We start from the raw sequence: 16,580 nt of genomic DNA, 5'->3' as shown, positions 1-16,580 counted from the left end.
AACCATAGCAATCCCCAATCATTAATCATAAATGTACACATGTGAAACATCAGATGTCTTACCCAACCACAGAAGAACTGAAGACACCTCAGCCAGTGCTCCGGATCCATGCTCTGGTTTAGACCATCCGATTCCAGCCTGATGGAGTCTGGAGTGAATGTAATCCCTGCACAAGACTTTAGACTGAGACACGAGCTCCTTATCCGTGGGAGAGCGATCAAACACCTCCATGACTTCAGCCGCAAACACCGAGGAGCGGCGCAACATCTCCATGCCCTTCATGAGTGGAGATCACTTACAATCAGCTGACAACCTCCACCTTTATCGCCGTGTATGGAAGTGTTTCTTCTCCACCCTCTTGTCTCCAAAGTCTGATAGCGCCTTAAACGATCTGCAGAAAGAAGAAAACCCGCGTGTTTTAGCCTACTATATAGAGAAGACTCGCTCTCACCTTCTGTTGGAATGAACGTGAACCTGATAAAAGAGCAGAATCAGTGATCGATTACATTTGCTGTTTCTGGAAAGTCATTTAAATCCTCAGAAAGTCTCGAGTATCGACATTTTTAATGACAGCGAAGTGAGGTGCAGATTTGTGAGGTGCAGTCTGCGAGATGAAGCTGCTGTCAGGAAGCAGTGCTGTCTGGCTTTGGTCTGTGTGGATGGGCTGCACACATGAAGTCTCCTTTGGAAAGCTCTCCGTTAAGGCGGAGATAACCTGTTATGGCTTTAATAGTCCGCCTTTCTAGAAGAACAAACACCTATCTATCTATCTATCTATCTATCTATCTATCTATGGAGCTGGGTAACTGATTACATTTAATCTGGATTATGTAATCAGATTCCCAAAAAACTAAGTAGGCTATTTTTAATTAGATTAAATTGCATTTTAAAATAGCCTTGTAATCAGACTACAGCAGGGCCGGAGTGGGACTCATTTTCAGCCCTGGAGTTTCATGCCTTATAGACCGGCGCACTTTAGTTCATGACTGACTATTAAAATAATGTAATTAAAACCTCAGTAGATATAAGTCTGCAATAGTGCACTGTTCTCTACAGCCTTGTAATTCATCGTATTTTTCGAGAGCATTTATTTGATCAGAAATGGAAAATAAGGGACATAATTGTAATTTTTTAAAAGGAAATTAAGCAACAAAACAAGGGACACTCAAAATATTTGTACTGTACCATAATGTATGTCTGCCTGCAGTTAAAAAGTTACCAGGAAAAAAAAAATCACATTTGTTTTACTTAACCCATTTATGTTTGATTATTCTAAAAATAATTGTAATGTCATACAAAAATGTCATCGCTCTGAGTAAATTGTAGCCTACCATTATAGAATGTGACTGCACAAGTAGTGTAGTAATTTAGGAGGTGAAAATACTGTGAGATTACATACAAATGGAATGAAATTTGAAAGCATAACGGAACGTCTATGAAAGGTCAGTCAATAAAGCATTTTTTAAACAGTGGCACTTTATTGCAACCATAGCCTATGTATAAATGAAAATGCATATTTTCAACTAAAGAAAATTTTGAGAGTGTGGGCTGTTTCTGATGCATAATCTGGCAGGGGTGCAGAATTCGGCACGACACCGGTCTGTTGTTTTGGGCCGCGGTGTTGTCATGTCACTAGGGTTGAAACATGCTGTCCCTGCCTGCACTCAAAGCAGCCGAATTCTGTACCCCTGCCATATTATGCATCCCCTCGTTGAAATCGCTATCTGATTGCCTAATCCCAACACCAACCCCAAATCCTAACCCCTCCCTCACACCTACTCCTAAACCTACCAATACTAGGGGATGCATCCGGGCCTGGACTACAGTTACTTTTTTATTGATTACATATTATTCAATAGCAATAATTTATTGATTCTCCCTAATTCCTCTTTTTTATCTTTGAAATTTTCCTTTCTAAAATAGTCTACCCCTTATATCTAGGCCTACACTCAAAAAGTCTTCCAGTTTTGTGGACATTCACAGAAAGACCAGTCACTAGTTAGGTGGCTAGACAGCATTTGACCACTGGATTTACAAAACTCATTTCAGGTTTAAGAAGTGTTTCAACATCCATCCATCCATTCATCCATCCATCCATCCGTCCGTCTGTCTATCTATCTATCATTGTAGGTCAACCTCATTGTCATTTTAAGTATGGAAATTGCAAAACGTTGCCATCCAAACTATAATTTGATACAAAATACAGTAGATGCTTTTGCTTTTTTTGCTTTTTCTTTTTTAGTCCAATGTGCTTTTTGCCAGCCACAAACTCACTAAAGGCCTATTTTCTTGTAACAAGGACAGTTTTGTGTATAAAATGTTTGTAAAAGTTATTTTAATGTGCATACAGTAGTTGTTGAACAAAAAAAGGGTCATGTTACTCCAGTCCCACCCACCATCTTTGATAGAGTTGTTTTGCAAGTCTCGACTGTTTTTGCTCTAAGCGTGTCAGTTAGAATTCATTAGAGCCACCCACCCAGCCGAAACAATGGCTTTCCCAAAGAAACATATGAAACCAAGATTTGTTTTGACATGTCAAGTAAATCCTTGTAAGCAGGAATATGCAAAACATATCAAGTTTCCAATGTTGAATAACCGATTCAGTGATGGAGTATAACAAAAAGGCTTATTCAAGCACAATACAGTGAACTTCCTTAAATACAGAGACAGAAAAGAACAAAAAGTAGAACAAGATCAACCAGGCAGTTCTGTTCAACACAGGAACATAATGAGTTGAAAGCTGAAGCGTATCTCAGTGGCACACAATGATACAGTTCCTTTTTTCTGACCACATTTGAGGCTTCCTCTGTATCCCAATTTAAAAACTAAAATATTCTAAGGCCTATTAAAAATAGCTTGTGACAGTTTATCTTGTTAAAACACAACTGAATACAGACAGATATGGAGGCCAGTGTTAGGCTACTGCTGCTATAGTTTACATTTCATTCATTTCCAGTGAATAATGAGACACTGTAGAGACCAGTAATCTTCAGTAAGTTGTAACACACCACACTTCTGAGGAATAATGCTTAAGTATTCTGCAGAAACTCTACATGCCTCTGCATGCCCATCGCGTGACTTCTCATCGGTTACGTTCCTTCTTCATGTCTGGCTTTTTATAATCAAAACAGAGATAGGATTAGAGACAAAAATAAAATCTTGTCAGTTTACAAATCAGCAATTACTTTGAACCCTGAAATAAATAAATGTATCCTGGCTTTGGACAATATTTTTGTACAATACTGCTCCCTACAGGTAAAAGAAGGAACAACAAAATCCTTTCCTTAGTACACTATTTTTACAAGAACATCCATAACCGATTGTGATCTGGAAATATATGAAATCTTTAAACGGCAAATAAATTAACAGGAAAACAGACTCAGAATCATAAAAAAAAGATTATGTAAACAATGTAATCTTGCTGTGAGGTGAAAATGCCTCCTGTTTGACAGTAAAAGAGGATTAAGGCAGAATTTTGGCCTTTTTTACAATTTCTGACAGAAAAAAAGTAATGATTTATAAATAAATATATAGCCACAAGGACCAAATAAGGCTTCAGGTTAGAAAAAGTGCCCTTAGAAAAACATTTAAAACTATAATAGAAACTTTATTAAGGCTATACAAAACAAAGCATGAAGGGCACTGTGTATATTGAAACTCTGATTCAAAGGTCTATGGATGTGATGTCTAGCCTACAAAGGCATTTTGTCAATAAAGTAACGGTTAATTATGAACACTAAAAGAAAAACAAGTGTGAAATGTGATATGAATATATTATACAAAATATAAAACAAAAAGAAAAATGTCTAAGATGACATAAACTGAAACTACTCATGACATATTGGAATAAATTGGAACAAACTGTCCCTAAATAGAGAAGAAAATTTGACAGAATATCTAACCACTGTTGCCAGTAAGAAAATTCATACAGACTGAGGGATCATAATTTTGGTATAGAAACAGGCCAGTTCAAACTGACTATCAAAGCAAGGCAGCTCATGCTCTGACTGAACACAAAATGAACTGAAAACAGAAAAAGCACTCCTTGATCTCATGCCATTATGTCCCTTATGATAATGGTTCTACATCTTTTCCCCCATGACAGATTTTCTATATAAAAAAATAGACTAGCTGCATGAAGTCAAGTCAAGTTTATTTGTACAGCGCTTTTCACGATACAAATCACTGCAAAGCAACTTTACAGCAAATTAAGTTTCTACAATATTTAGTGGTAGCTTATCAGTGGTGACTGTCAGTTAATGTACATATGGCAGAAATGTACGGAAAAATCAATTAAAGACGTAATCAAACAGACGATGAACACTATTAACAGCAATTATTATATGATGCAATCAAACATATAGCAACATGTGGTAGTTCTGTATGTTGTTTCAGTTGCATGAAATGGTTTTTAGAAAAACTGTGACAACCCCCAGAGTGAAAGTGACCTGCACTTTGCACATATATTGCACAAGAAATCTTTCTGTACACAATAACAGGGAGCTGAAAATAACTCAAAATGCCATCACAACATACACAAACCTGAAATCATGTAGGCTAAGTGTTTCTCCAATTAATTAAAGAATCCAAATAATGTTTTCATTAAAGATTTGTGAGAGTGATGTTTAGGGGAATATGTAGATTTAAGGCAAAGAAAATAGCTATGATTTGCTCATATGAGGTCGAATATACTAATGCCAGCATGGTATTTGTTTTGTCATATTAGCTAGGCTAAATAAAACGACTCGAGTGTGCAACTGTCCATCTGTTGTATGATAAATAGGGAATGTTTAAGCTAAAGTAGAACGTTTACATAGTATACTCACATACCTAAATTGCGAATCTCTAAAAATATGACTTGTTGCATAACACACCACAATAGCCAGCGTGGTGAGTGAAAAACTACGTTTCCCAGCAGTCTTTGGGTCACGCACGCGCTTAACACAATTCCTCTCTCTTAGTCAGAGTAGCGGGGTTTCATAGACAGAGGGAGTCTCCTGTGCAGAGCATTAACCGTAAATATCCATACCAAAGACTGAGTGTTTGCTCTGATGTATGGACAGGATTTCATATTAAAATCCTTGTAAACCATAGAGCCGGTCAGCCTGATCCAATGGAATGATTTAGAGAGGCGTGGATTGGGAACAAGCTGTTCCTTTGGTGGGTGACTGTCCAAGAAGGAGAGAAAGAGGAAAAATCTGAGAAGAACCCCTGAACTGGAGGTAGATTAAGCTGGACATGGCATACCTTCAGAACATTCGGAACCAGGTAATCCAGAGAGATGGAGATGACACCTGAAGCCCCCCAGGCATGGCTTGACATAAGAGACATAAGAGTTACTTATTGTTCTTTTTGGATGATGATTGAACTTGACATTAGCTGCAGTGTCCTTGTACTATAGTAAGCTTTTGTAATTATAAATTCCACTAAATAATAGGCTATAATATAATGAGTACACGTAGTTACACTGGGGGAAAAAATAGTGTGGGATTTACATACAGCAAATCAGTTCGAGCGAACGCTGACAACGTGATTAATATTCATGAACCCAGCAGATAATAATAGTAGTAGTATCTTTTAATAATAATTACTGTTACCTATGGCCAACAATATCTTAAACACCACCACCAGTCCTAATTCAATTCAAGTCAAGTTTATTTGTACAGCGCTTTTCACGATACAAATCACTGCAAAGCAACTTTACAGCAAATTAAGTTTCTACAATATTTAGTGGTAGCTTATCAGTGGTGACTGTCAGTTAATGTACATATGGCAGAAATGTACGGAAAAATCAATTAAAGACGTAATCAAACAGACGATGAACACTATTAACAGCAATTATTATATGATGCAATCAAACATATAGCAACATGTGGTAGTTCTGTATGTTGTTTCAGTTGCATGAAATGGTTTTTAGAAAAACTGTGACAACCCCCAGAGTGAAAGTGACCTGCACTTTGCACATATATTGCACAAGAAATCTTTCTGTACACAATAACAGGGAGCTGAAAATAACTCAAAATGCCATCACAACATACACAAACCTGAAATCATGTAGGCTAAGTGTTTCTCCAATTAATTAAAGAATCCAAATAATGTTTTCATTAAAGATTTGTGAGAGTGATGTTTAGGGGAATATGTAGATTTAAGGCAAAGAAAATAGCTATGATTTGCTCATATGAGGTCGAATATACTAATGCCAGCATGGTATTTGTTTTGTCATATTAGCTAGGCTAAATAAAACGACTCGAGTGTGCAACTGTCCATCTGTTGTATGATAAATAGGGAATGTTTAAGCTAAAGTAGAACGTTTACATAGTATACTCACATACCTAAATTGCGAATCTCTAAAAATATGACTTGTTGCATAACACACCACAATAGCCAGCGTGGTGAGTGAAAAACTACGTTTCCCAGCAGTCTTTGGGTCACGCACGCGCTTAACACAATTCCTCTCTCTTAGTCAGAGTAGCGGGGTTTCATAGACAGAGGGAGTCTCCTGTGCAGAGCATTAACCGTAAATATCCATACCAAAGACTGAGTGTTTGCTCTGATGTATGGACAGGATTTCATATTAAAATCCTTGTAAACCATAGAGCCGGTCAGCCTGATCCAATGGAATGATTTAGAGAGGCGTGGATTGGGAACAAGCTGTTCCTTTGGTGGGTGACTGTCCAAGAAGGAGAGAAAGAGGAAAAATCTGAGAAGAACCCCTGAACTGGAGGTAGATTAAGCTGGACATGGCATACCTTCAGAACATTCGGAACCAGGTAATCCAGAGAGATGGAGATGACACCTGAAGCCCCCCAGGCATGGCTTGACATAAGAGATATGAGTTACTTATTGTTCTTTTTGGATGATGATTGAACTTGACATTAGCTGCAGTGTCCTTGTACTATAGTAAGCTTTTGTAATTATAAATTCCACTAAATAATAGGCTATAATATAATGAGTACACGTAGTTACACTGGGGGAAAAAATAGTGTGGGATTTACATAATTCTTTACTCCGAAATTGCTTGTAAATTGTACAAGTAACACATTAAACGTGAAATATTACAGTATTTTCTTGTAAAACATACTCCAATAATCTTTGTTTTTCAACTTGGAGATTTTATTTTTACAGTGTAGTTTATGTAAATACATTGTTCTGTTATGTAAAGTGACATTTACCTAATGTGAACTAAAGTGTAGGTGGTTTACCCCCAGGTAAATAAAGAAAATACGGTCTAGTGTTTAGAATAGATCACAACTTGGGGTGCAGCGAAATTGAAAATTTGAGCACTATCATAACTGAATATCATAATTCTCTTTTTTCTTTTCATGGTTGAAAGCTGATATGATGGCCGCTATGATTTATGAAAAGTAGCCTATTCAAACTACAGCTCCAATCTAGAATTCTGATTTTGAAACAGACAGTAGGCTACCCCTTAAGAAGGGAACTTTTGCCTGTCTAGTTAAGACTATTGCCATTTTTTTGTATCACTGAAAGCTAATGTTTAACTAATAATAGTAGCTAATTATAATAGCTATTATTTAGTTGTTCCACACATTTTGAACAGCCCTGCTATCTCACAATACTCCATGAAATCAGATCATTTACAGCTTGGAGGGAGCACAGATGTTATCTCAATGTTTGTATAAATTGAGGTATGGACTGCTTGTGTCCAGCTTGGCCTTTCAGCCCTGTTAGCCTAGTTATGTAAAGAAAAAAATATCAAACATATCCTTTAATACACGTAAAATATTATCACTAACTAGAAAACCAAAATATTGTCCCAAACTAGTTAGTCCTATTGAGCAACGTCATAATTTAGGCTAAAATTTGTTACCCATTGTCCATTTAATTTTGACATTTCTTAAACATTTATTGCTAGAGCTTTGCAAAATATCTCAAATGTTGGTAACAGGGTTGCAAAAATGGAAACGTTGATGGTCAATTAACATTGATTTAGATTATGCATCTCTGATCGCATCTCGTATTGAGTCTCTTCACATCACACTTTTTGACACCACACCATAATAGAGAAAAATAGAGGAAAAACACAGTTTTTCCCAGTGTAAAACCGTTATATTAAATATGAGACAGTGTGGTTATTTTGTACCGAACCAGATGATAATGGATGCCATCTGTTTATGTTATGTTGGCCATGCGCACGTTTTGTCGGTCAGTATGATAATTGCAGTGTATCATGTTATGATGAGGGTTGAACCTCAGAGTATTTGTGACGAAAGAGTGGCGCACCCACCGAGGGCACAGGTGTAGCTGGCTGAATAATTAACTCGTCTTTCTGAGAATTGTTAAAAATACCCTGTTGATCTCATTTTATGGAGCCTCCAATGGGTGGTACTACCAAGAATAGTAAAGGTTTGCGTTTTGATTGCTCAGTGCTTTAGAAAGGTGCAATAAAAGTGTGACGAATGCAGAAATCAGATGTCGAGCTGATACCAAGAGGAGGTCTTTTATCACCTGAACTTTGAGTCTGGTCGTCAAAAGAGCTTGTTGTTGTTTTGATAAAACAGTGCCACTTCCAGATGAATTGTCAGTACAATGTTGTACCGAGCAAGGACGCAGATGCTCCAAGTGTTTTCCTAGTAGTTAGGCACAGCAGAAAAATGAAAAATTTGCTTAAAAAACTACATGGGATTTCTAACAATTCTCTTTATAGATTCTCATCTTCTCCGGACCTTCAGTGGAGTGATGATTGGGTAGATCTTCCTGCATTTGTTGCTTGAATAATAGGACAACATATAAAGTTCATCACGTGTGTAAAGAAAACACACAGTGTTGGATCTTGTCATGAATATCTGGTAAGAATTGAAAAATCCTTTTTGTTTTTCTTTAGAATTCACGTTTGAATCCTGAGGAATACTTCACTAAATTGGAACGAATTGGTAAAGGCTCTTTTGGAGAGGTGTATAAGGGCATAAACAACCGCACAAAAGAGGTGGTGGCCATTAAGACTATTGACTTGGAGGAAGCAGAGGATGAGATTGAAGACATCCAGCAGGAGATCACGGTCCTCAGCCAGTGTGACAGCCCTTATGTCACCAGATACTACGGCTCCTATCTGACGGTTTGTGGAGATTTCTTTCTTTCAGGCACAGCTCTTATTATATTACATGCTATTTCTGTAGTTTTAAAGGAATAGTTTATCCAAATGCCATCCTTTCAAAAAACACATGGCCTCCTGGTAACACTCACTTTACAATGACATCAGATTAGGTTATGCACTAAAAATAAGCAATACTTTAAGACGGAAAAATGTTAATTTCTACATATACAAATACATTTTGTAGCAGTCATATCAATTTGACATGTTTTAGGAATAAGAATGAATGAACAATGTTCATCGGTGGTTCATGGTACTTTATTATAAAGTGTCACTGACTTTCTTCCATGAAACACAAAATGAGGAATTTTCCAAACATTCAGCTGTTTTATTTTTCCATACAGAAAAAGTAGACCATGACCAGTGTGTCTCAAACCATAGCTGCTATGGTTAACTGAAACTATAACTTATAACTAAATAAAACTAAAAAATATATATATTAAATGAAAAACTTGGCAACTAAGTAGAAATACTAGTGGAATAAGTTTACATTGAAGTACTAAAGCTACTAAAATGGAAATAAAAATGAAAATTATATAGAAAAAATAAACACTAACACTCAAAGCCTTTATGTATAATGCATTATAAAGGTATTCATATTGTAATGCATTATACCTTTTTATAAATAATTGTAACCAAAGTTAAAATAATATTTCGATTTGTTTGTCATGTTTTAGTGCATTATACTTTCTAAATGTTTAAAAATGAATAGATTAGAAGAAGTATTATAGTGAATTCTAACTGGGGTTACATTTAGTCATGAGATCATACAACGCATTACAAGGCATAATTAATGTATTAAAACTACTTTTATAATGCATTATATAAAGGCTTTAAAGTAAAGTGTTATCAAATTTTGATCATAAACATGAAAAGTAAAAAAAAAACCGCACAAAGCAAAATTAATACAATTTTAAATTAAAATGAGAACTGAAAACAAAAATAAAAGCACTTTGAAAATTTTAACAAATACTATAAAAGGATATAAATAATACTAAAATTCAGCAGTTGTAATACTTGTGTTTTTCAGGGCTCTAAGCTGTGGATAATCATGGAATATTTGGGAGGTGGATCGGCTCTGGACCTGGTGAGTTGGTCTTTTCATTAAAAAAAAGTGTGAAAAGTGAAGTGACATGTGGCCAAGTATGGTGACCCATACTCGGAATTAGTGCTTCCAAAGTGTACACACACAGCAGTGAACACACACACACATCGTGAACACACACCCGGAGCAGTGGGCAGCCATTTATGCTGCGGCGCCCGGGGAGCAGTTGGGGGTTCGGTGCCTTGCTCAAGGGGCACCTCAGTCATGGTATTGAAGGTGGGAGAGAGCGCTGTACATTCACTCCCCCCACCTACAATCCCTGCTGGTACGAGACTCGAACCCACAACTTTTGGGTTATGAGTCCGACTCTCTAACCATTAGGCCACAACTTGCCCATTATATTTGTGGGTTCTTTAAAGTGAGGAATAATGTCGGAAAATTACTAAAGGGAAAAACTGTGGAAAACGTCAAGGGCACAGGAAATGTCACTATATTTAACATCCTCTAATGTGTTTGTGCACAGCTAAGGCCGGGACCTTTGGAAGAAGCATATATCGCCACCATTCTCCGAGAAATACTGAAAGGACTGGACTACCTCCACTCAGAGAGGAAGATTCATAGAGATATCAAAGGTTAGTCTGCAAAACTTACCTCGGTTTAGTTCCTTTTAGTTCTGTGAAGTGTCCCTACATTAATAACCCTGCTTTTTCCTACAGCGGCCAATGTGTTACTCTCTGAACATGGAGAAGTCAAGCTGGCAGACTTTGGAGTGGCTGGCCAGTTAACAGACACACAAATTAAGAGAAACACATTTGTAGGAACTCCATTTTGGATGGCACCAGAGGTCATCAAACAGTCTGCATATGACTTCAAGGTACAAGTGCTTGTCATTTAGCTAACAGGTATCATGTTCAAGTTCTGCACATGAACATCTGTTAACTAGTCAAGACTGCTGCTGTTGCGTGATGAAAATAAGCTCAATTAAATATTCAGAGACAGACAGATGGCACAAGTACTGACCCCCACTTTTTTGCCCTTTTTTCTTCCCTGTGTCTTAGGCTGACATCTGGTCATTGGGTATCACAGCCATCGAGCTGGCTAAAGGAGAGCCACCCAACTCAGAACTTCACCCCATGAGAGTCTTGTTCCTCATCCCTAAAAATAACCCACCCGCGCTGGAAGGGTCCTACAGCAAAGCCTTTAAGGACTTTGTTGAGGCTTGTCTCAATAAAGATCCACGATTTGTTAGTACCTTTATTTAAAAAAATACAAAATAAATATATATATACAGTATATACATATGAATGTACAATATATTGGTACCTTATTAGTTATTAGTCAGTGTATTTTCAATATATATTTTTTATTAATTTAATATTGATTTTAATATAGATTTTTAAAAAATTCAACAATTGAGTAATTGATGATATTAGATATTTGTGCATTTTAATTTCTCCTAATTTTACATTTAGATCATCTTTGCCATCATCTGATGATTAAAGCTATTTTTTTTAAATTAAATGCTCTATTAAATGTAATCTTATGCAATCTCAAAATGAATATTAATTTTTTAACTACATAATGTTGTAATGCTAAATGTATTTAGGCCAAATTGAATAGAATTTTAATATCTGCCATTTTTATCGGTTAATGCCATATAAAATATCATATACAGTAGATATTTTAATAATATTCATAGAATATAACTGTAATACCTGTAATTCTATTAAAACTCCGCCAGTGATGCCATTAGCTTTTAGTATAAACAGGCTAGTTAAACTTTAAAACATGAGGCAAACTGCTTTTAATTTTTATGATATGCTATTCGCATCCAACAGAGACCGACAGCCAAAGAGCTTCTGAAACACAAGTTCATCACCCGCTACACCAAGAAAACCTCATACCTGGCAGAGCTCATTGATCGATACCGCCGCTGGAAGTCAGAGGGCCACGGGGACGAATCAAGCTCTGATGACTCTGACATGTATGTGTGTGCTTTACATTCGTAGATGAGCGATCAGCAAACCTGTGAAGTTTGCGTACAGTACGTTTACTCTGTGTATTTTCACTCAGGGATGGGGAGGGGGATGACAGGGACCAGTGTCCCATGTGGACTTTCCCCACTGTGCGGCCCACTTCCATGAACAAGTTACAAAGAGGTTTCAATCATTTAGACAATAAGGTAAATATGTTCTGAAGTCAGCAAAGCCAACACAAAAGCAGCACAAAATCTGTACTATATAGAGGGCATAAAGGGTGGTTAAACAGACTTTGTAGTACCACAGAGGCAGCATATGTCTACAAAGGAATCTTATTTGCGGTAAATTAAAGTTGCATCAGAGCTGCCTTTGATACTATGTGTGAAATGGGACAGATCTGGCAATGTTTAATCTGATTTTTATACTGTATTACATATTTCAGAGCCTCCTTAAAAAATGTAAACATTTTATGCGAAGAGAGTAAGTGTAAAAGACTTAATTGTAAATATTTTTTAGTTTAAAATCATGTACAGTCTTGCGTATAGGGGAGCCATATTGTGATCACATGACCAGCTGAATACTGGTCTTATACATTGCAAAAGTGCCTGTCCACTTTTCAGCCATCTTGGTTCAAGAAGTGTTTTCCAATAGTGATTTAAAAAAAAGTCTTTGAGACTTACAAGTTATGAACCAAACCAGCCAGCTACAAGAAAAAAAATCACAACATTATAAACTTTAATTTGAAGCACAGACAATATTAGAAAATTGAACAAAACAAACAGAGGCACAAGACTGTGTACTGAACAGCTTTAATGAGGGAAAGAACACTAAAATCCCATGAAGAATCACAAATGTCAATTTACGTAAAAACAATGTAGATATATAAAAAAAACTATATGTAAAGATGTTAAATATATATTTATTGTTTAAAATCAGTTCCCCTATGGAGAAAATTGATGGGATTTTTACTTTCGGAAGCCTGACGGTTGCACTCTATAGTCGATTAAAATATTTAGCCCTAGTACTGAGCCTTGCGGTACACCATACCAAACGTGTGATCCATATGACATTTCTTTGTTTACTGCTACAAATTGATAACTGTCAGATAAGTATTCAATTCCATTAATGCCATCATAATTTTTGAGCCTACCCAAGAGAATGTTAATAGTATCAAAGGCAGCACTGATGACCTGTAATACAAATTTTTTATTGAATATGATCAGTTTCTTTTCTGATTTGACTTTGACAGTTCGTTTGGAATTCACCCGTAGTATAACAAATACATCTCAAATGTCATCAAAATGCAAACTTGCAAAAAACAACCCTATTAAAAAATTTCATATACAGGTGCATCTCAAATTAGAATGTCGTGGAAAAGTTCATTTATTTCAGTAATTCAACTCAAATTGTGAAACTCGCGTATTAAATCAATTCAATGCACACAGACTGAAGTAGTTTAAGTCTTTGGTTCTTTGAATTGTGATGATTTTGGCTCACATTTCACAAAAACCCACCAATTCACTATCTCAACAAATTAGAATACTTCATAAGACCAATAAAAAAAAATTTTTTTAGTGAAAGTATGTTCATTTACTGTACATGTACTCAATACTTGGTTGGGCCTCCTTTTGCATGAATTACTGCATCAGTGCGGCGTGGCATGGAGACAATCAGCCTGTGGCACTGCTGAGGTGGTATGGGAGCCCAGGTTGCTTTGATAGCGGCCTTCAGGTCATCTGCATTGTTGGGTCTGGTGTCTCATCTTCCTCTTGACAATACCCCATAGATTCTCTATGGGGTTCAGGTCTGGTGAGTTTGCTGGCCAATCAAGCACAGTAACACTATGGTCATTTAACCAACTTTTGGTACCTTTGGCAGTGTGGGCAGGTGCCAAGTCCTGCTGGAAAATTAAATCAGCATCTCCATAAAGCTTGTCAGCAGAAGGAAGCATGAAGTGCTCTGTACAGATTTTGAAGTCGCCTCTGGCTTGCTTAGTTGGGGACACTTCATTTCCAGCGTTATCGTTGACATGATTGCAAAGATATTATTTAAACTGAGCTGGATGTTGACATCACTGAATTCAATGATGAACTATCTTTAACTGAAAAATTTTTTGTGAAATGTGAGCCAAAATCATCCCAATTAAAAGAACCAAAGACTTAAACTACTTCAGTCTGTGTCCACTGAATTTATTTTATACACGAGTTTCACAATTTGAGTTGAATTACTGAAATAAATGAACTTTTCCAAGACATTCTAATTTATTGAGATGCACCTGTATGTGTGTGTATATATATATATATACATATATACACACACACACACGTTATCATTTATTATATATATGGGGTGCAATTTAAAAAAAGAAAAGTAAATACAGCTGAAATTATTATTTTTTTTTTTATAACAGACATCAGACGTTATGAAGAGGCAGCCAAAGTCACCATCTCTAAAAACGTTCATCACACCCATCTTCAGAGAGGTAAAGAATTCAAAAACGTACATTTATGTAAGTGAGCCTGGACCTCCTGCTTTAACGTCAAGTCAGAACACGTGGATTATGTTCTGTATGCAGCTGAAGGAGAAGCGGCGTGTTCGCGGGAGTGGTGTATGTGCCCTGGAGGAGCTGGAAAACGCATTCAGCCTCGCAGAGGAGTCCAGCCCTGGAATCTCAGACCGTTTACTCAATAACATTATGGAGAGAGTGTGCAGGTAAACACATTTAATATAGTCTCCCCTATGTGTCCGTACACACAGTATCTAATTGTATTTTGTCATTTTCTGATTATGCCAGTTTTTCAGGTCATGCTGATTCAATGCTGTAAGATATTGTGCTGCGCTGTGGCACTTGCATGCAGTACTAAATCTTCCGCAGGAGTGAACTCTGAGACTTCCTTTGTCTCAACCCTGCAGGTTTACACTCAACGGTAACAGCATGCCTTCAAAACGATGAGGTCCGTCTGACTGCTGGTCAGCTCCATCCGATGGAAAGACTATCCTGATCTCTTCATGAGCCACCTCCTGCTCCTTCAGCTGAACACCAGTCATTCCATTCCAGCTTGTATTATGAGATGTTTTTACAGTTTACTTTATAGAATTTTGAAATGTCTAACTGAAATGTAAAATATGAAATGACGAACCAGGTTTGTGTGTATTCCATTAAATTACATTAAGTACATTGAAATGTAAAAACTAGTGTAAAAAGTGTTTATTTCTCCCGTTTGCATTTAGGACATAAATTACAAGGTGAAATGTAGGAAAAAGCTTAAAGGGATAGTTCAGCCAAAAATGTAAATTGTTATCATTTACTCACCCCCATGGCATTCCAAACCCATTAAGACTTTCATTCAGCTTCGAAACACAAATCTGAGAGAATTCCGTGCCTTCATTAAAAAAAATGGAACCAAAACTTTGAAGCTCCAAAAAGTTCATAAAGAATTGTTAAAGTAATCCTTTTCTTTTTTTAATTGTTTTATAATATAAACAGATTTAAGTTGGGCTTTTATTCACATATAAATATTGATCAACGCACATACACTTGAGCTTGTTTACTATATTTGACGTGCTCTGTGTATGTATGTATGTTGATGAATGCTTATGTGAATAAAAGCTTAAATTAAATCCTATATATATTAGTTTATATTATACAACACAAAGCAGGGTTATTTTAGTATAATTTATGAATTATTCAGAATTAGCTTTTATTTTTATATTTTCAGTTTCACATTTTTATTTATTTTTGTTCTGTCTCTTTTATAGAAAAATACATTTATAGAAAACGTTTTATAGTAATTTTTGTAAATGAGAAATTTTGCCTTGCCAATAAACTGAAACTAAGTTTTTTTTTTTTCATCAAATATTTATTTTAGCCTTATTTCAATTAACAAACGATTTTTATTTATTGAAATAGGACTTGAATTAATTACTTTTACAATGTTTTTATGAACTTTCTTAAGTGTTAAAGTTTTGGTGTAGTGATCTTTCAGTGAAAGGACCGAAATCTCAGTTTTCATTCAAATATCTTCATCTTGTGTTTTAAATGATGACCAAAGGTGGGTTACTAGTAACGATTTTTATTTTTATGTGAACTAACCCTTTAAATGGGACAAAAAGAAGAGAATTAAATGTTTACACAGTTCAGTTTTATTTGATAGCCCTTCAATGTCATAACATGAAACTTACCACATGCGGTGTGTACAGGAGCAACGCCTCAGCAACATGCTACACAAAATAAATAGTAAAAGCTGGAGAGAAGCGATTTCATCAAAACTCAGTTTAGTGCCTCTCGGAATGAGACAGGAAACTGAGGTCTTTGAGTAAACTCCCTTCTCTCGTGCTTAGCAATCCGGGATGGAAAACAACCGTTCATCCAACCCTCCCTATTGCCAGATACTGCAATGAGGAAGAAAATGATTCCAGTCCTTGCATAAAATGTACAAAAAAG

At 36.3% G+C, this 16,580-nt stretch overlaps 2 protein-coding genes across 11 annotated transcripts in view; one reads left to right on the top strand and one right to left on the bottom strand.

Annotated features, from left to right (window-relative positions):
* LOC107593166 (BCL2 family apoptosis regulator BOK) overlaps nt 1-770 on the bottom strand; it is a 10,508-nt gene extending 9,738 nt beyond the window's left edge. The window contains exons 1-2 of one of the 2 annotated variants that reach the window (XM_016282780.1): nt 475-770; nt 63-391 (exon numbers count right to left, since the gene is read on the bottom strand). In XM_016282780.1, the coding sequence (XP_016138266.1) occupies nt 63-282 (220 nt within the window). In that variant the 5' untranslated portion in view covers nt 283-391; nt 475-770. The remainder of the gene's footprint in view (nt 1-62; nt 392-474) is intronic. The other variant, XM_016282779.1, reaches the window with a different exon arrangement.
* LOC107593165 (serine/threonine-protein kinase 25-like) overlaps nt 1-15,305 on the top strand; it is a 16,411-nt gene extending 1,106 nt beyond the window's left edge. The window contains exons 1-12 of one of the 9 annotated variants that reach the window (XM_016282771.1): nt 4,940-5,268; nt 8,846-9,076; nt 10,143-10,199; nt 10,681-10,789; nt 10,874-11,031; nt 11,216-11,401; nt 11,996-12,141; nt 12,231-12,339; nt 14,547-14,618; nt 14,685-14,848; nt 14,931-14,957; nt 15,050-15,305. In XM_016282771.1, coding sequence (XP_016138257.1) covers nt 5,239-5,268; nt 8,846-9,076; nt 10,143-10,199; nt 10,681-10,789; nt 10,874-11,031; nt 11,216-11,401; nt 11,996-12,141; nt 12,231-12,339; nt 14,547-14,618; nt 14,685-14,848; nt 14,931-14,957; nt 15,050-15,089 — 1,329 coding nt within the window. In that variant the 5' untranslated portion in view covers nt 4,940-5,238 and the 3' untranslated portion in view covers nt 15,090-15,305. Of the gene's footprint in view, nt 1-4,939; nt 5,269-6,441; nt 6,771-8,845; nt 9,077-10,142; nt 10,200-10,680; nt 10,790-10,873; nt 11,032-11,215; nt 11,402-11,995; nt 12,142-12,230; nt 12,340-14,546; nt 14,619-14,684; nt 14,849-14,930 lie in introns of those variants that run through there. The other 8 variants (XM_016282775.1, XM_016282770.1, XM_016282774.1 and 5 more) reach the window with 8 other exon arrangements.
* The last annotated feature ends 1,275 nt before the right edge of the window (nt 15,306-16,580 follow it).

The sequence above is a fragment of the Sinocyclocheilus grahami genome, unplaced genomic scaffold, assembly GCF_001515645.1.
Source record: "Sinocyclocheilus grahami isolate Dianchi unplaced genomic scaffold, SAMN03320097.WGS_v1.1 scaffold166.1, whole genome shotgun sequence".
In the NCBI taxonomy this organism is placed as follows: Eukaryota; Metazoa; Chordata; class Actinopteri; order Cypriniformes; family Cyprinidae; genus Sinocyclocheilus; species Sinocyclocheilus grahami.
Note: the sequence above shows the minus strand (reverse complement) of the source record. Positions and strands in the feature narration are given on the sequence as shown.